General features: G+C 43.2%; 1 protein-coding gene across 3 annotated transcripts; it reads left to right on the top strand.

The window, feature by feature from the left end:
- Nucleotides 1–378: 378 nt before the first annotated feature.
- Nucleotides 379–19,247, top strand: HACD1 (3-hydroxyacyl-CoA dehydratase 1). 3 transcript variants are annotated; one of them, XM_035129587.2, is made up of 7 exons: nucleotides 379–535; nucleotides 2,965–3,082; nucleotides 6,280–6,298; nucleotides 6,387–6,469; nucleotides 12,386–12,507; nucleotides 15,755–15,933; nucleotides 16,753–19,247. In XM_035129587.2, exons 1-7 carry the CDS (start codon nucleotides 396–398, stop codon nucleotides 16,833–16,835), a joined length of 744 nt encoding a protein of 247 aa, XP_034985478.1. In that variant the 5' UTR covers nucleotides 379–395; the 3' UTR covers nucleotides 16,836–19,247. The 3 variants fall into 3 exon arrangements, with proteins under 3 accessions (XP_034985478.1, XP_034985477.1, XP_034985476.1); XM_035129586.2 differs by having other exon boundaries at nucleotides 6,384–6,469; XM_035129585.2 differs by having other exon boundaries at nucleotides 6,381–6,469.
- Nucleotides 19,248–19,615: the final 368 nt, after the last annotated feature.

Below are 19,615 nucleotides of genomic sequence, written 5' to 3'. Positions count from 1 at the left end.
ATTAAAAGTAAAATAAATGTATATTTCCACCACACTTGTCGTTGTCAAGGAGGATGGTCCAAGAGGTACACCTGTTAGAGTGAAAGAGCAACGTGGCGCGGGGAGGGTGAGGACGAGTCCCAGCTTGTGAGGCGAGTCTCGTCACCTTGGCTCACAGAGGCGGCCAGATCTCTGGTATCCTCCGGAGCCCCTGCGCGGCCGGGAGGGGGCCGGGCGAAGCCTCGGAGCAGCTGTCCAAGCAGCAGCTGCCGACGGGCTCAGCGAAGACGGATGGGGCGAGCGCCAGAGCCAGCTGCCTGCCTGCCTGCGCGCCTGACTCCGCCTCGCCTCCGCCTCCTCCGGCCGCCCCCCACGTGTGTCCGTCTGTCTCCGCCTGGCCTGCGGGGAGGGAAAGCATGGCGTCCAGCGAAGAGGACGGCGGAGCCGGCAACGGTTCGCTGGAGGAGAAGGAGAGCGGCAAGGCGGCCGCCCCTCGGCGCCGCGGCTCCGTAACCACCGCCTGGCTCATCTTCTACAACATCACCATGACGGCGGGGTGAGTGAGGGAGAGCGCGCGCCTGGCGAAGCTGGCCGAGCAGCGGGGCTGGGGCTCTGTAGCCGGCCGCTCTCTGCTCGCCCGGGGAGGAGAGATGGGCAGCCGGGGTGCCCTCGGACAAGGCGGGCGGCGGGCGGCACAGAAGGGCGGCGGCGGCGGCGGGGGGCTAAGCCCTGGCTTGCCTGCATTTCCTAATACGGTGCAGCCTTCCAGCGAGGCGAGCACGTCATGCTTCTAACCCGCCGCAGAGGTTAAGTATAGCCCGAGCCCGGAATGCCGGGCGGGGGTGCACTGGGGCGGCGGCGGCAGCAGCAGCATGGGGCAGACTGCTTCCCTCGGCATAATTTACGGCGGCTGCAGCGCAGGGCACATCCCCGCTCGGCCACTGGCGGCCGCTCGCTTCCCCTGGCGAGCCGCGCTCCCCTCCCACTCCCGCAGGAGCGCAGGCTGCTGGGTCCTGCGAAGAACACCTGCCCGCCGGTGCCAGACGGGAACCGAAGCTGAGCGGGGACAGACTGCGGGTTACGCCACAAGCCAACCCTTCAGCCACCCTCCAAAACAGAAGAGTCTTGTGCCACCTTGAGCTTTCGACGTGGACTCAAATCAAAGAGCAGAGCGGCGGCAAAGCTCTCTTATTTTATGGGCAGCTTCTTCCTAGACGTGGCTGCTGCACTAAGGATTCTGTTGCACCCCCCTCCCCGGTAAAATAGACATAGTTTTTCTCTCACTTTCCCATTGGGTAATCCAATCCGGAAGTAAAATACCTAGTTAAATTATGGAATTCACTGACCGAGGGTGTAGGGATGGCCACCAGCTTAGGTGGCTTTAAAAGGGATTAGACAAATTCATGAATGATAAGGCTATCACTGACAACTAGTCATGATGGCTAAGGACCAACGTCAGTATCCAAGGTAGTATGCCCCTGAAAACCAGTTGGCAAGAGTCACAAGTGGGGGAGGGCTCTTGCGCTCATGTCCTGCTTCTTGGCTTCCTGTAGGCATCCGATTGACCACTGTGAGACCAGAATGATGGATGTGTCTCTGGTTGGGACTCTTCTTTCATTCTTTTGTAACCAGGAGTACTAGGGGAACATGCTGGTGCTTTTCGCCTGGAATATCTTCAATGTCTGTAGGAGCTGGTCCTTCTGTGCTATGTCAGCTAGTAAGCAACAGCATTTTCAGAAGCGCCTCCCACATGCAGATCACAAGACCAAGAGGGCTGTATATGTGAAATTTCAGCCTGAAGAGGAACTACAGGGCCAGGAGCTACAGAATCCAGGGTAGTTGGTATAGAAGTGCCATAGACATTCATCATTGTGGAACAAGGTGTCTTGTATTTGCTTTTTGTTTTGATCATGGACCTTCTGAATGCACACCACAGTCCTGATAAAGTACAGATGCCTTAGCAGGATGGATCTTGAAATCCTATTGCACGCTTATCATAGGAAAGTTGCATTGGAAGAGTGGCTCTTTGTGTTGGATTGGCCATGGGAATTTGAGCAAACCCTGGCCTCAACATCTTGTATTCCAGAACTAGAGTAAAAAGCCCTGGTTGGTTGGACTTTGGAGTGGGGTTGAGACCATGGTTTCTAGATGTTTCACAAGGAAACCTACATGTGGAATGAATTCTTTTTTTAATGGTGGCAAATACGGTAGCTCTGTCCACATGAACACGGGGGAGTTATAATCACAAGCCTCACCCCTCAATGTCCACACATGTTCTAGCTCTGCTTTTAGCATGTGAAGGTCTGAAGGGGGATTTAAAATGCTTTGGGTTGAAGGTGCTTAGAATCCTCATTGGGATCAGGAATTCTGCATATTCAGGGTTCCCCATTCAAGGGTGGGTTCTAACCATATTCAACAAAGCACAGGTCAGGAGAGGTGTGGCCAGGGCTGGTATGCACATAGATGTTCAGCGCAGACCCAGTACAACCCCCTACATAAGTCTGAGCTCTCACACATTCCTTTGAACACCTAAGGGGTCTTATATCAGCTATGGAAGGAATTTCTAATATATACACACACACATATACATTTGCATCCCACCTTTCATTCAGTAGTGCAATCCAATGCGGATGAGCCTAAATATCTGTGAGGAAACTTTTGTAATTGTAGCAGTTCTATTAAATGTCAGCCGAGGTAGATTAGATATTGTGTCAAGGGTGCAGTGAGGTAATTTACGCTCTGAACTCAGTGGACTTATAGGGGAGCTGCTGTTTAGATGGCAACATATTTTATGTCATTTACTTCAAAATGAGATAAGCCAAAAAGTTTGGGAGGCCATTCTGCTCATGCTTTGGAATGGGGTGCTAGACTCCTGTCTCAAAGGCCTGACTGGAAAGTAGTACTGCTTGGTAGAAGTCTGGTAAGAAATAAGTTAACTGCATGAATTGATTATTCCATTAAGAATACTGCTTCTCCTCTTTCTAGGTGGCTGGTTTTGGCTATTGCCATGGTGCGGTTTTACATGGAAAAAGGAACACACAAAGGCTTATACAAAAACATTCAAAAGACACTTAAATTTTTCCAGACTTTTGCTTTGCTTGAGGTAAGTTTTTAAGCAATGCATTTTTTTCTAATGGGACAGTGGTGGTCTGGGAAAATACTTTCAATGAAACATTAACGGACCCAAAGAAGTTTAGTCTGTTGTCAAGCTAACAGAAGTTCCCATACCTTCAGCCAGAGGAAATGGTTATCATAAATTAGGCAGCCTAAATTAACTGTCTCTGACTGCTGAGTTTGAGGTCAGAAGCTCCATACATAGAGATGGGATCAGCCCCTGTCCTGGCAGCTACCAGTCTGTGTGACATGCTGACTCTGGGCCTGTATGGAGGTGCCATTTGTATCAATGGGTGTCTCCTCATGGAGGCTGTATTTGTAGCTCACGGAGTATGATTTGTATGGTTGCGGTTGCGGTGATCCTTTTTCTGATCTGTGATCATTATGCAACTTTATTATTCATTTATTTCATACACACACCCTGACACCACTTTTCTGCCACAACATCCAAGACAGCCTACAGTTTTAAGATATTAAAACATGCTCTGATGGCACTCAATGTGGTTGGTTGGCTGCCAGCTAGTGTGAACCAGGTCGTACAGATTTATTCTTGACACAAAGCTAGCATAGATTTGCTAAACATTATTTAAACATAATAAATGTCTAAATAATTTAGAGTGATGATGAACACTTTGTGAAATAGCTTGCAAACTATGCAGAATTTGGAAGAAAGGCACTTTAACTTGGGCTTTTTGTAAATCACCAGTCTTTTGAGTTTCCCACTGATTTGAAATTGAATTTTAAGTTTCTCACCCTCTTTTCCATATAGTTTGCTGGCAGTTATTCATGGAACCCCTGCTGTTTTTCTATATCTGTTGCCTACACTTTGTGTGTGACTTCAGCTCTATGAGTTCCCATGGTGGTGTTGAAGTTGTCTCCCCATGCTGTGATTCTGTCCCATAGTATGATCCTGAGCATGAATATGCTTTACAGGCCCAATGCTAGCTGAGAGGGAGGGAATTAAAGTGCACCACACAATGGCATTTCTCTCCAATAGGGGTGGGTAGCTACACCCACCTGCACTTCTCCTGACATTATATATGACATCAGGTGTGGGGAAATTAAAGCGGGGCTTTGCAGGTACCGCTGACTGGCACTGCCTGCAAAGCCCAATTACAGCACTTCCAAAGTGTCTACTATCAGCTGATCGTTGGTTGGAAAGCACTGCTCACAGTTTTTTGCCTGCATTGATTGATTTCAAACTGTGCAGGACAGAAGGAGCCACCTTATATTATTGTGATGAATGATTGGCAGGTGAGCGACGCCACCCACCTGTCAAACATGGCTCTCTCTCTCTCTCTCTCTCTCTCTCTCTCTCTCTCTCTCTCTCTCTCTCTCTCTCTCTCTGTCTCTCTCTCAGTGTGTATGTGTGTGTGTGTGTGTGTACATAAGAATCTGCCCCACCGGCCAGAACCAGTTTTCTTCCTTAGATGTGCAACATTGTACAGTACAGTCAATGAATGTCATACAGCTTGCATGCTTTTGATCTCAGACTTGCTCCAGCCCTCCTAACCTCCCTGGAGCTTGGAGGATGGCAATTTTTTAGGAAACCTCATAGACCCAGATGTGGCCCACCAGCCATTCCCATGTACAATGTTTATTTAGCAGTACCATTATTTTCAGAGACACACTCCTGTGTTTTTGAAACAATAGATTTTATTTTATTTTTTTTAAAAAAAATCTCACTTTCTCATTTGGAAATCCTATTGCCAAAATAGGACACCAAAATAAAATTCTGAAATAGTCCCACAGAGTTCCATTTTGTCCCCCATGCTATTTAACATCTATATGAAGTCCCTGCAAGCTGTCATCAGGTGATTTCAGGTGAAGTGTCATCCATATGCAGATGACATCCAGCTCTATCTCTTTTCCATCTGAAGCAGGAGAGGTGAGAGGTGAGGTGTTAGACAGGAGCTTGGAGGCAGTGATGGGTTAGATGTGGGCCAACAAACAGAAGCTGAATCCTGAAAAGACAGAGGTGTTGTATGTCTGAAGTTTTCATAGCCAGGAGGTAGGAAGGTGGTCTGCCCTGGACAGGGTTGAACTTCCTTGGGAAGAGCAGGTCTGCAATTTGGAGGTCCTCCTGGATTCAGTACTGTCACTAGAGGCTCAAGTGGCCTTAGTGACCTGGGGTTCTTTTTCCCAGCTCTGGCTGGTTTACCAGATGTGGCCCCTGTTGGAAAGAGAAGATTTGGCCACTGTACTCTCTGCTCTGGTAACTTGGATTATTACAATTGGATTGTTGTAATATCCTCTGCATGGGGCTGCCCTTGAAGAAGACCCAGAAATTTCAACTGGTCCAAAATGCAGCAGCCAGATTACTGGCTGGGGATCCATTTAGATCTCACATAACCCCTGCTTTAAAACAACTGCACTGGTTGCAAGTTTGTTTCCAGGCCTAACCTCCAGACCATTAATTTCAGTGGCTCTATTGAGAATATGACTTGTGTTGCATATACAACCCAATTTAAGCAACTTAAGGCAGCAATCAAAATTTGAAATTGAGTTACAAGGCCCTTTAACATTGCAAATGTAGTGAGCTATTTGGCTTCTGGGTTCTAGTGCAATGGCTGGTCAAGGGATGCATGACTGTACACTTAACAGCAGCCAGTTCGCGGTCATACAAATATATTGAGATAAATAGCAGAACATTGTACAACCCAAAAAGTGCAGCTAAAAATTCTAGTATCTTTATTTTATTTTTATGCTTATTTATTTAACAGAGTGCATATGCTGCTTAATCATAAGGAAACCTCTAAGTGGGTTATACTATTAGCACTTAGGTGCTCATTGTATTCCAAGCCTTATGCTTTCCAGTGGAGTGGTTGAAACAGTTGACAGATGTTTTACCTCTCCTGCCCCTACATGTGCAACTTATTTTTTAAAAAAATTTTTTTTATTGTTTTGCTGTTTATGATGTGCCTAGTTTTGCAACAGGGTGGTGATATTCTCCATGCTGTCATGTGTCCACCTGCCAGTAGAGTCATCTCCTGACGCTCATTCCTCCATTATTGCTGTGGGTCTTCTATAGTTTGTATTTTCCATGTTAAAGTCTATCCCAGCCTAGAAGTTCCATTCCTGTGTTTTATTTCTCACATGACTAGGATGCTAATAGACCAGTTACGGTTTTGCTTTTGAAATACTCAATTGTTCATCCTCCCCATCTCTCTCTCTTTAAATTTACAGATAATCCACTGTGCAGTTGGTGAGTCATTGTTTCAGTTTCTCAGTTAACTAAACAGAATCCTGCCCTGTGAGACAAAGGTGACCTGTTTCCTCTTTTTAAGGAGTAGTGCACACTTCTATGCTTGTGACTGGGGTCCAAGTGAGTTCCAGAATCTTCATGGTGTGGTTTATTACACATAGTGTAAAGCAGGTAAGTGTCATGAAACTGTTTGCCTCTTCAACTCTGCGTGTTTTTTGTAACAATTTGCAGTCTTCTAAAAGTCAGCAGAGATGTGTCTTCACCAGAGGGCTGAGGCTGACTTGTAACAGCACAGAACTTAAAAGTTCCTCATTTGTGTCTGCCTTACGCTTGGGAGATGGGGACTTAAAGGCCATTGGAGATGGATATCTGAGCCAGGTTGGCCTCCTGCCTAGTTTGCTCTCTCTATGAAACAAGATCAAAGGCTGACACATCTCTTTGGCAACCTATTCACCAAGCTGTTGGGCTGTTCCTGTTTCAGAGAGGACTTAAAATTAGCACATGTTGAATGGACTAAGTGAAAGTAAGCCTTAAGCTAAATGCATGTGAATTAATCTTTCGTGCAGGTGTTTTCCTAGTTAGCATTAATGTCATTGTTCTTAGGTATGTGCAGTAAGTGCTTATAATAGGTATAAGGAAAGTCTCCTACCATTTATAAGCTCTCAGGGAAAATTAGCTGAGGCTGGTGAAGTGAATATTACAAAGTTAAATTGGACCAGAGTGATTTTATGTGAAACCCTAGTGCTTGATGTTAAGTACTGCTAACCAACTTCATACTGATTTCCATTGGGGAAAATGTTTAGGATGTGCTTCCATTGGACATTTGTGCAGGAATCCTAAGCATTCCTACTAGGAAGGCAAATCGCACTCACCAAACTTAACTTCTGCTTAGGGTTGCCCTGGAAAGTGTGGTGTTTTGGCTGCCCTATCTTTCACGGAGTGTAGAATGTGCTTTACAATAGTTCATAATTTCAGGCTGCGATAGTTGCTCCACAATTCAATTTTGTTTTGAATATCTTAATGGTTACAACCAAAATTAACCCTAGCTTTTTTTAAAATTTCATTTCTATATTCATTTGCTGAAAAGGGCCCAGCCATTAAACTGTATCACCAGCAGGTGGCAGTTTTGATTATCTGCTTATAGTCATGAACGGCATAATTTCTTCATTCTTTTTTATGTTTGTTTTAAACATGCTTGCAGGTGAGAACTCTTGGGCTGATTATTACGGTATTTTAAAAAATTGATATCCCAAACTGTGTGCAGTTTGCTCAAAACCACAACAGCTTGTTTTTAAATGATAGAACAGGTTTAACATTCAAACTCATTTTTCTTTATTTTTATGCCTTGGTACAAATGTTTTCCATTTTTTCCCCCTAAAATGCCATGTCACCATTTGAGGAGAAGGAGGGGCTAGATTCATGCAGTCATTGGCATATATCAGCAAGTTTGGGAAGAGGCCCTGCCTAGTAGGAATTCTCTCCTAAGTAACAGTCATGTAATACATTTACTAGCACAACTGAAAAGCAGCCTTTGAGATAATTTAAACCAGGCATCCCCAAACTTCGGCCCTCCAGATGTTTTGGCCCACAACTCCCATGATCCCTAGCTAACAGGACCAGTGGTTGGGGAAGATGGGAATTGTAGTCCAAAACATCTGGAGGGCCGAACTTTGGGGATGCCTGATTTAAACCCATGGTGGGGAACCTCTAGGCCACAGACCGAATAAGGTCTGCTGGAACTCAGAGGTTGGTCCATCAGGCCATTTGGGGCCAACCATGCCAACCCTTCCTCGGTCTCACATCCTATTTGAACTCAACCCAGGGATGCAAAGGATTCTCCTTTGTAGATGTGACTTGCACTCCAGCAGGGGATGCAAACAAAGAATCCCCCTTTTCAGCTCTTTGCAGCCATCTTGAATTTTGAATCACCTGGTGTCATATGACATCAGGTGATTGGCAGGTGGACAACCCAGCCCACCCGTCAGAGTGGTCTGTGGAGGGTGGCCAAGTTCGAGGTATGGACAGCATCAGAATCTACTTCCGCACTCCTGATCTAAGCTCTTAAGAGGCTGGATTTTAAAGCAAAAATAAACCACAAATAAGGTCTAACATAAAAGAAAGAAAGAAAACAAGGAGAGATAAATAATGATAATGTTGCTAGGTATGATGAATAAGTCCCAGTCTGCAACTGATAATTAAAATAAAGGAGGGAAGGTGTTATTCAAACGCAAATAACTTAGATTATGCTAGGTGTAAAAATGGATTTTTGACCCTACCAAGAGCAACATGTTGTTGTTGTTGTTGTTTAGTCGTTTAGTCGTGTCCGACTCTTCGTGACTCCATGGACCATAGCACGCCAGGAACTCCTGTCTTGCACTGCCTCCCGCAGTTTTGTCAAACTCATGTTCGTAGCTTCAAGAACACTGTCCAACCATCTCGTCCTCTGTCGTCCCCTTCTCCTAGTGCCCTCAATCTTTCCCAGCATCAGGGTCTTTTCCAGGGAGTCTTCTCTTCTCATGAGGTGGCCAAAGTATTGGAGCCTCAGCTTCACGATCTGTCCTTCCAGTGAGCACTCAGGGCTGATTTCCTTCAGAATGGATAGGTTTGATCTCCTTGCAGTCCATGGGACTCTCAAGAGTCTCCTCCAGCACCATAATTCAAAAGCATCAATTCTTTGGCGATCAGCCTTCTTGATGGTCCAGCTCTCACTTCCATACATCACTACTGGGAAAACCATAGATTTAACTATACGGACCTTTGTCGGCAAGGTGATGTCTCTGCTTTTTAAGATGCTGTCTAGGTTTGTCATTGCTTTTCTCCCAAGAAGCAGGCGTCTTTTAATTTCGTGACTGCTGTCACCATCTGCAGTGATCAAGGAGCCCAAGAAAGTAAAATCTCTCACTGCAACATAAAAGACATGAAACATAAAAGACAGCAATTCCGTTCTGCATCTAGCACTAATCGAAACGCAGGGGTCTCTTGTTGGGCAGGGCACAAAAACTACTTTTTTGCTCATAGGGATCTGCATTTTTCCTCTTGCAGGAGGGAAACCAGCCAGTCTATCCAAAATAAGCTGATGACATTGGGATTGTAGAAAGAAGTGTATCTGCATTGGGCTTCCGGGTTCAGCGCCAGCGCCGATCGGCGGGGTCTCGTCTCGTCTCCGAGACGGCCCGTCCCTGCTAGGAGTGGGGAGGGCAGCGAGAGCGACGCTGCGCCCCTTAGAACCCCGGGAAGGGCGTCCCGGGGGCAATTTGCTCGGCACAGCCCAAATCCGGACTCCCCAACTCTTCGGTTAGCTCTAATAAGAGCTCCGGAGCGAGGAGGGTAGAAGTCGCGGGGGCCATTTTGAGCGGCAACGTTATTCTAGCAGGGAGAAGCTTCAAGCCGAAGGCGGAGAGCGCTGGATTCTTCCGAAAATAAAACGATTGGAAAAGATTGTAAGTAACCTCACGATTTGGATTATAAAACAATTTGGATTTGGGAGAGAGGGGAGAAAAGAGGAAGCCACCCCCCCCCACGGCAACAAAAGAGACAGTAAATAGAAACCCGAAGCCATAAACAGAAGATTTGCAATTCAAAGGATCCCTCAAAGGCATCAAAGAGAATCTCCCCTTTGATGCAGGGTGAGAAGGGGAGAGAGACTGTGGTTTATGACTGCCCTGCAGCAAGAGGTAAAGACTGAGAAAAATCTTTCTTTTCCTCGGGAGCCGGCAGCCCAGGCAACCCAGTGAGTTGATCAGGATTTATGAGTCAATTTTTATTTCATTTTGTATTTCTGGACTTTGTGGAATTTCTTTTCTGGTTTAAATGTTTGTGAAATGTGAGTTCGAACTTTATTGTTAATAAGACTTGAAGAATGCAGCCAGCTTGTTAAAATGGAGTCGAGAAAATAAACTGTGATCATATTCCACCCCACGTGACAAGTTTTGACCTTGGCAGGATTGAATTATGTCAACAAAAAAGTGTTCCCCTGAGTTCCAGCGGTCTGTTTTGACCTTAATGTGGGAAACAAGAATAGAGCTATGTCAAGAGGAGACACGACGGCAAGAGTTACAGGAAAAATTTCAGATGGTGATGGCAGAATATGATTTTTTAGGAGATGAAGCTTTTGACACTGAAAAAGATGAATGTGAGAATGACAATGATGATGACTGTGATTTGGAAGGAAAAGATGAAGATGAGGACTGTGATGATTCAACACAAAATGAAGCACACCACGAAAAAAATGATGACTTTACTCTACAAAAAGTTGGATGGAGTGCCCCGCTTTTGAGGGGGGCACGATTGGTATTATTGGAACTCCAGAACGCCCACAGGGAAGAAGGAAAAAATATGCAGAGAAGAGAAGAAATTCAGGGGCCCTGTATGGTGGCCTGGATGGCAAAAGACTGTAAACAGGGGGTGGGGTGAAGGGAAAGTGATGTTGTGATTACATGGATGGATTAACAGGTTTATAACTGGTCTGCTGATTATGGAATTTGCTGGATTGGGGGGGTGGAGCCGGTAATCGGGGATGTAAGGTTAAATTGAGAATAGTTATAGTTTTAAAAGTGAATGGATTTTGGAAAGTGTGAAAATATGGAGGCTTATAGAGGGAGAAAAAATTAGGCACGGGAAGATAAAATGGGAGTTTGATTTTTCAGTGATTTGAAGTTGTATAAGATACAAAGGTGTATTTCTATAAAGTAAGAAACTGTTGCAGATGATAAAAAAGGGATGAAAACCGGGGAAGGGGGGGGGAGGGGAAGCCCACAAAATATGGTTTTAAAATCATGAATGTAAGAAAAAATTTTCTGTTTTGTATTGTTTTTTTTCTCTTTTTTTGCCCTTTCTTTTTTTTTTCTTTTTCCCTATTTCTATTTTTCTCTTTTTTTTTTGGTATGATAATAGATGGTTGGATGGATGGCCTCCTGCGTACTGCCCTGGTTTGCTGGAGCTCCCTGGTGGCAGGGGGGGGGCTTTGGGGTCAGGGGAGGGGGAGGAGGACAGAAATCCAAGCATAAAATGGAACATCTCTGACTGTTCACATACATGGGATACTTCTGTGGCAGGGGAGGACCCATGTGGGTGGGTAGGAAGGAGGTGGAAAAGGTGTTTATGTATGTACCGTTTTTTTTTTGTTTTTTTGTTTTTTTGTATTCTGTAAAATTAATAAAAAGTATGTTTAAAAAAAATAAAAAATAAAAAAAAAGAAGTGTAGCTGCATTTCTGCATCTTTGCCATGTTTTGTATTGTGCTAGGATATTGGTCTACATGCTGTATGCTAAGCCATTAATTTTCTGGTGCAGAGAGTTGTGGGATATGGCTACATATGAGCTTAAGCTCAAATGCTTAACTGTAACTGGATTGCTAACAGAACTAGCAGGTTGGGTGCAGCCTAAGAGAGTTCTCACTTTGTATGTCCAGCCCCTTTCAGGTTAGGGTCGCCCAAGGGTCCCCCCCCCCAACTCTTAGATCAAGCACTGTAAAGAAGAGACTATACTTTAGAAGTTTTCCTATACTAGAAGAGGCACGAAGGTCAAAAAGGCTCTGCAAGCAAAATAGTAGCTGGGTTGAAAACAGATGTGTTTTGTCAGTGATTTAAATCAAGGTTGGGAACCTGTGCCCCTTCAGATGTTGTCAGATTCCATCTCCCATCTGTCCCAGCCAGCATGGCCAATGGTTCGGAGTTATCAGAAATGTAGTTCAGCAACATTTGATTTAAATTGTGTCAATATTGCATCCATTAGCTCCTAGGGCTTCAGCTTACCTAGGAGTAAGCCCTGCTGGATTCTGAGTAGACATGTAGAGGGTGCTCCCAGAGCAATCAGGCCGAAGAAGAATTATTTGGAAAGGTAACTTAAAAGGCTGCTTGGGGGGGGGGACTGCAAGTTTTCACAAATTGCACCATGTGCATATGTGAATTTCCTGTATTTAGTTATTGCTCTGTTCCATAGGCCATCTATCAGTTTGTTGTGGGATATTTAGCATAACATGCATTCTTCTTAAGAAACATGGATTTGGGTGTACTGCCTTGCCATTCTGTTGCAGGCTTTCTTTCCAATTTAAGGATGCAGAAAATGTTGGTTCTTTATACTTCTACAGATCCAGAATGAGGACAGCGTTATTCTTTTTCTGGTCGTATGGACTGTGACAGAGATTACTCGATATTCCTTCTACACATTCAATATGCTCAACCACATGCCATACTTCATAAAATGGGCCAGGTGGAGAATGCCTTGCAGTTTAGTTTCTCATTGTTCTGTGCATGCTAATTTTCATGCATGCTAAATTGGCAAGGAAATAAACAGCTGTGAGAGCTTAGTGTGTGGTTTGTTTTTAAAGCTGAGAAGTTGTGTTTGCACTTCTGGATCTGTTTTTTAATGCAGAGTTTGCTGTCTTTTAAAAATTAATCTGTCCTGTGTTAATGCCATTAATATTTCTAGAGAGTTCTTGTGTGTCATTTGAAAATTGCATATTGAATAAGATAGAAAAAATGTTTGTTCACAGGTGGTTTGCTTTTGCTTGGATAATATACTATTTTGGGATTCCCTGTAGATAAACAAGGCCTTTTATAAGTGAAAGTGCAAAAGCTTGCAAAATGCAACACCTGTGCGAGTCTTTCTGTTATGTCTATTTGGGGATATAATTCTGCTGGAATTCGATGCAAAAGTAGACTAGGTAAAAGAAATGCAAGGGATGAAGTTTGGGGGAAGGCAGCTCCAACCTTAACCGGAAATCTTCCTACACCAGTGGCCTTCCAAGTATTGTTGGGCCAACTCCCTCCCTGATACATTGGTCATGCGAGCTGGAGAGTTGGAATCCAACAACATATGGAAAGTGTCCCGTTGGCAACTGCTGTTCTAGCCTTTTGCCATGTTGCTGCTGTTGGTCAATGTGCTTGTATTGTAAACATTGACCCAAATATTTACCTGGAAGTAAGGTTCATGTGTGTGTGTTTGTGTGTGTGTGTGTGTGTGTGTGTGTGTTCAGTGGGCTTCTCCCTGGTAAATGCATATTATTGGCAGTTTCAATGGCTGGTGCTGTAGCCATTTTGTTTAACAGCTTGCGTCAACTGAAACAGACACTGTCAACTCCACTCTGGTGGTGAGCATGTGGTAGTTTAGAGACCCAGTCATATTCACATACATGGTAAAAGCTTCTGCAATTGCAACACCTGCAGCTCTTTTCTCTCAGGATAGATATTTTTCCTTTAAAAAAAAATACTGCTGGATAAGATTTCACTGATCTAGAGTTCTTTTCTAAACTGAGCATTCAGTTACATACGTGGCGTGTTTAATGTTACACAATGTGTATGCCAAATCATAAGAAACTCATGTTAGGACAGTATATTTCTCCTTTTAGTCCAGCATCATATACTCTTGACTAGCAGTCACTCCCCAGTGTCTCGGTACAGGTCCTTCCCATCACTTACTACTTTTAAAGTGGAGATGCTAAGGCTTGAACCTGGGACTTTTTGCATACAAAGCATGATGAGTTCCATCACTGAGTTTTCGCATCTCCACACACCCCCCCCCGGCCTGCTGCAAAAACACTGCAAAGCAAACCAGACAACCATATTCTGATTCCACCGCCCCACTCCATTGTGTATTATCTCTTAAATGAGATTTCAGAATTCAAAGGAACTCATTTAGCACCCTGCCTTTCAGTGCATTAAAAAAAATGTGACAAACTATTATGCTGTACTTCTTCGTAATAGTTTGGGATTTTCTAATCCTCTTGTGTTTGCTGCCAGAGGAGCTTTGCTGCTTTGTGCATAGTAGAATATGTGCAGCTTAGCTATATGAAAACTCTCCTTTCATTAATTGGCTTCTGGTGTGCCTAGACAGCATTATTGAGTTCTCTCTCTTTCTTTTTGCATGCCGCTAATGTGTTTGGTTCTCTTGTGCACCCCATACAGTTTACTCAAGTTGAGCTCTTTCGAGGGCCGTGAGTTCTTTCGAGGGGTTCGGGTTCCCTGGCTGCACCAGTTTTGATCATGGAATGCATATTGTGCATTTCCTTCTGACCCTGGGAGCAAACCATCTTTGCCTTTTCCAGCTCGTGTTCAAGAGGCTGGTTCTTTATGAATGGCTGCATTTGTATGCTTTTACCTTGTGCAAAAAACTCTGTCAAAGTATTTATAACTTCTTCTTTTTTAAAGAAGTGTCCAGCATGTAAGGTGACAAATATACAAAAGATAATATCATGTTTATTAAAGCCAGTGCTTTTTTTGGGTGTGTGTAAAAAATGAGGTGCAGATATATTGATAAAAGTGCTCAAAATTGTTTCCATGGCTAGCAGGAAAAAAGAGGTTCCAGTATTTTGTACCAGTGAATACTCCCCCCCCCCCAATGCTCTGAATAAAGCAGTTGCGGCTTTCAAGACCAGTGTTTTTTATAGTTCGGAATTGACCATGGGCTCTGCCCAATGTCTACAGTACACTCACATATTTCAAAAGGATGGTTCCCGACTTCATTATTTTTCACTTTTTTTGAACACAGTTGTACTTTTAACTATAAAGCAACCCAGATGAGTGTACAAGGGTAGAATCTAGTTAGCTCTCTTGGGATCATGGAAGGGCTTTCGATCCAATGGGTGCCTTCTCAAGAGGATCTTTTGCCAATTCACCCTTCCCCTTGCATCCCTCAGTGACTTCCAAAAACCAGCCCCAGAGACTTGGAGGACCCTCCAGAACAGGGTGGAAGGTGGCTGGGGGCTTGGAAGACTGCAGGGGGAATAGGCAAAAATCACTTTGCCCCCTTTTCCATTTGGCATCTACTTGATCAAAAGTTCTTTCATGAGCACAAGCACATCAGTTGAATCCCACCACTGTTTGCTGCTACTTTAATGGTGCTCCTTTGTCCACACAGCAGCAGCAGTTGTATACACAAGTGCGTTGGCTGATGATGTGCGTGTTTTTAGTATCTTCAGGGTAAATATTTTAAGCCTGATCTTCAGGGCCAAAGTTTAAATTAATATCTTGATTGAACATGTCCATGTTCAATAAATAAAAGTTCTGAATCTGCAAATGAAATGAAATACTAGGCAAATCAGACCATCTTTCCCAATGCAGGCTTAGGTAAACCTGATTGCAAAGGTAGAAATAACAATATATTAATAACCCCCCACCAAGGAATTCTTCATGGGGATTAAAAACTCCATCCCAAAATGGAGTTGTTCCATTGGTCCCTTGCGATTGCTGACAGCCAACACAATTGAGGAAGACAGTAGGGAGACCCATGGCTGCCCACAGTTGACAGAGGTGTGTATTCAATTGGCTGGCTCATTCACCCGAGCTTTTGAGGAATTTACAGCATTTTGCTCAACCAGAACACGTGGGCAGCAAGCCTATGCATGGTAAGTTCCATTGCATCTAGGGGAGCTTACTCCCAGGTAAGTGTTGTAATCCAAAGCAGAATATCAGAAAGATAATTGTTGGTGTGATTTGTTTAGTTATATTGTTTCTTCCAGGTACAATTTTTTCATCATCTTATATCCCGCGGGAGTCATCGGTGAGCTTTTAACCATTTATGCTGCCTTACCTTACGTGAAGAGATCGGGGATGTTTTCAGTGAGGCTTCCCAACAAGTATAATGTCTCTTTTGACTACTACTATTTCCTTCTCATCGTCATGGCGTCCTACATACCACGTAGGTATCAATAGATGCATGTGGAAACATTTGTCTTTTAAAAGTGTCATTCAAAAGGTTATCCTATCTTCTTTTATTACTCAGCTACCATACCTTGCATCTTTCCATAACAAAGTAATATGTAATAAAGCCAAGCCATCCCTATTCTTCCAAATTTGATCACGCTAACCATCTTGTGCTTTTTGCCTTCATCTTGTGCCCTGCTTAGCAAAATTTCCAAACAATGAATTCCTCAGGATGAAACACGACTTTGGGCTACATGTTCTTTCGGCTTATTTTCGTTGAGAACTGTTCTTTTTACGATTGCTCTTTTTAGAAATTGTTTCCACCATTCTCTGGTGGAGGTTTTAAGACTGCTGCTTTAGAACTTGGCTGATGTATACATTTAAAAATTATGGTATGATTATTTGTAAGCTGTCTTGAATCCTTTAAAAAGGATATGGCTGAAATTCAAACTTTGACTGGGGTGGAGCCGTTCCTCCACCCAACCCACCTCCACCCCATGGAGCGATGCCACAATGCCTCTGTGATTCCCTGTTCTGTCCCTATAAGAAATGCTGCTTTTGGATCCCTGAAACTGGGCATTCCAGGTGTGGGGACAGACTGAGCCAGCCCCACTACTATCAGGCTCAGTTTGGGCCTGATCACCACACCAGCTCTGATTTGCCTGGCCCCTCCTTGCCTTGCTTCCGGACCAATGTGAACAGCAAGGCAATAGTGACCCTACTGCAGCCATGGTGGGGGGTTTGGATGACATAAAACACCCAGTCCTGTTTGCTACAGTTACACATCCTTGCTCTTTCTTTTCTTTCCTAATAGTGTTTCCACAACTGTACTTCCACATGCTTCGTCAAAGAAGAAAAGTGCTTCACGGCGAAGTGTTTGTAGAAAAGGACGATTAAAAACAAGCCCTTTTTAACCATGGTGCTTTTTCAGAGTAACAAACCAAAATCCAGAACGTGTTGCACGAGTCCAAGTGTGAAATCATGGAACAAAAATAACCAGTGCACAAAACCAACATAGATCATATTATTTAGTAACGCTAATATTTTTCGGACTTCACTATTTCAAGTCTGCATTAATTTTTGGTACTGTCTCCACCCCCACTCATCAGTTTTAGGAGCCTTTTCATATGTTCAAAGCATTGCATGTACTTGGAGGGGGTTCCTTTCTTCTGCGGAAGGCTCCTAGCCATTAGGAGAGCTTTTCAGGGGAATGCAGGAATGCTGTTGGGAGGGGAGCTGTAGAAAACCACACACATCCCATGGGAGCCTGGCCTGTGTCTTCCTTTAAAACACAATTCAAAGTGTTGGTGCTGACCTTTAAAGCCCTAAACGGCCTTGATCCTATATACCTGAAGGAGCGTCTCCACCCCCATTGTTCAGCCCAGACACTGAGGTCCAGCGCCGAGGGCCTTTTGGCGGTTGCCGCACTGTGAGAAGCAAAGCTACAAGGAACCAGGCAGAGGGCCTTCTTGGTAGTGGTGCCCGCCCTGTGGAACGCCCTTCCATCGAAGTTCAGGGAGATGAACAACTACCTGACATTTAGAAAACACCTAAAAGCAGCCCTGTTTAGGGAAGTTTTTAATTGTGATATTTTAATGTATTTTGGTATTTGTTGGAAGCCACCTAGAGTGGCAGGGGAGACCCAGCCAGATGGGCGGGGTATAAAATAATAAAAATAATAAAAGGCCTATCAGATTTCCCGCCTGTTAATATCTTATAAGGAGAATTTGTTATCTTTTACCTTTTATCTGTGTACATATAATAAATTAGAAACTTAAGACCATTTCAATGGCTGCAAAAAAGAAACAAAACCTGAATGGTTTTCAGAAGCATCTTCTTGAAACTGATGCCACGTGGGATGTTCATTGTAAATGGAGATGGGAATGAGCTCAGTCTTAAATGCTGCAATAATTTTTTTGTTAAGCTCCTGGAAGGCAGTTGTCCTATTTAAAGGAATTCACTACTTGATACCTGCAATATGTTCTACACAAAAAGATCAGATCAAAAATTCAGCTGTCCAGATAATTTAAGGACAAGAGGTGTTTTTGTTCATTTTGAAAAAATGTCTATGTGCCAAAATACAATCAAAAAGAGAAAAGTGTATTGAAATTTGGTTGCCCTCTGCACGTTAGCAATCTGTGATACATGAAATTTTGGTTCACTTTGGTTTACACAACTGTTTAGCAGTTTGCTCAGTAGACAGGATCCAAAGAACCACACAACTAATATACCCATGGGACCTTTGGGCTTTTATTTTTCTCTATGTAATATAGAAAACCAGTTTTGAAACAGAAGGTTTTCTGCTCAAAAACTGGTGGGGGGTGGAGTCAAATGATTGCATGTGCATTATGCAGATCTTTAGATCCCAACCTTTGTGCCTTATTGTAAAAGAATGTAAAATCATGATAAATAAAGCACAAGTAAAGGAAATTCAGGGAAAGAAAAACAATGGATATCTCCACCCAGCACCTGCAGTCTAGTCTCACACATTCTGAAATCTGACTCAATGGTCAGGGGATTCTACAGAGCACCTGACCTTGGGAAGCTGCCAATAGGGGTGTGTGAACCCTTTCTGCTTTCTGCTTGTGCTATAGGATCTTTGGATCCAAGCTGTGATGTGATTATAGCTTGTGGTGAAAACTTTCTTCAAATATACTTGAGTTTATGTGTCTAGTCCTTTCAAATTGTGTATTAGCAAGGTTTTAGCTGAGCAAGGTTCTTTACTGTACACTTTTTACTGTAAGTGCTTTTCCGGCAATATAACAATTTTATTTTGGGGGTGGGGCCTCTGCAATTAAAAAACCCCACAAAGGTGCTCTAACAATTTTTCATGTTATATAAAGCTTTAAAATATAGTATCACACAAAATCATTCAGCTGTGTTTAGATTAAAGGGTTTCAAGTTGCATCAATTATATTTTTGCAGTTGCTGTTTAAGCCTGATTTTTTTTCCTTTTAAAAACATCAAACTATTTCTTACAAAATATCCAGGCAGCTCTTTGGTACATGTTTCTGAATTAGTACGGAGAAGAACTATGTGAGAAGATCTACTATTTTTTCAATGGTTAATACGGTTACCTTTTCTAGCATTTTAACTTCTTAATGCCTAAGTATATTATGTGCCTCATCCTGTAATTCTAGCTGATCGAAATTGGATTTTCTGCAGCTGTTCTTTAAGTAGAAATATTTGGTTCTCATGTATGCTGTTGTTAAACCTGAGGATGTTGTCATACAGTAAACAAGGAAATATTGTAGGTATTTTTTTTACCATTTTGTACATCCAATATTAAAATAATACAATTTCTTGCAATCATGATTTCTGATTTTCCGCAGAGGAGCCATGTAGTAGCCATGGGTTATAGTTTAAGGAAGAAAACATTTTAAGGTGATTTTACTCTGCAAAATTGCACTTCAAATAAACTATTAAATCCACATCCAAATGTTTTTATAGTTCTGCAGTTTCCAGATGTACAGAACATAAAGGTTTTTCAGTGCAGGACTGATGTGATACTGCCACTAATATGTTATTAGCTTCAAACATAATAATAATAATAATAATAATAATAATAATAATAATAATAATTCTAACACCCCACCCATCTGACTGGGTTGCCCCAGTCACTCTGGGCGGCTTCCAACAAAAATACAGGAAAAACAACACTTTGTGTCTCCAGATTG

The sequence above is a fragment of the Zootoca vivipara genome, chromosome 12, assembly GCF_963506605.1.
Source record: "Zootoca vivipara chromosome 12, rZooViv1.1, whole genome shotgun sequence".
Taxonomy (NCBI): domain Eukaryota; kingdom Metazoa; phylum Chordata; class Lepidosauria; order Squamata; family Lacertidae; genus Zootoca; species Zootoca vivipara.
Note: the sequence above shows the minus strand (reverse complement) of the source record. Positions and strands in the feature narration are given on the sequence as shown.

Bases quoted from the DNA above. Each gene is read 5' to 3' on its own strand.
- HACD1 (XM_035129585.2), top strand. From the start codon at position 396: ATGGCGTCCAGCGAAGAGGACGGCGGAGCCGGCAACGGTTCGCTGGAG. The intron at 536-2,964 runs GTGAGTGAGGGA...TCCTCTTTCTAG, and splicing joins AACATCACCATGACGGCGGG to GTGGCTGGTTTTGGCTATTG. The intron at 12,508-15,754 runs GTGGAGAATGCC...TGTTTCTTCCAG, and splicing joins TACTTCATAAAATGGGCCAG to GTACAATTTTTTCATCATCT.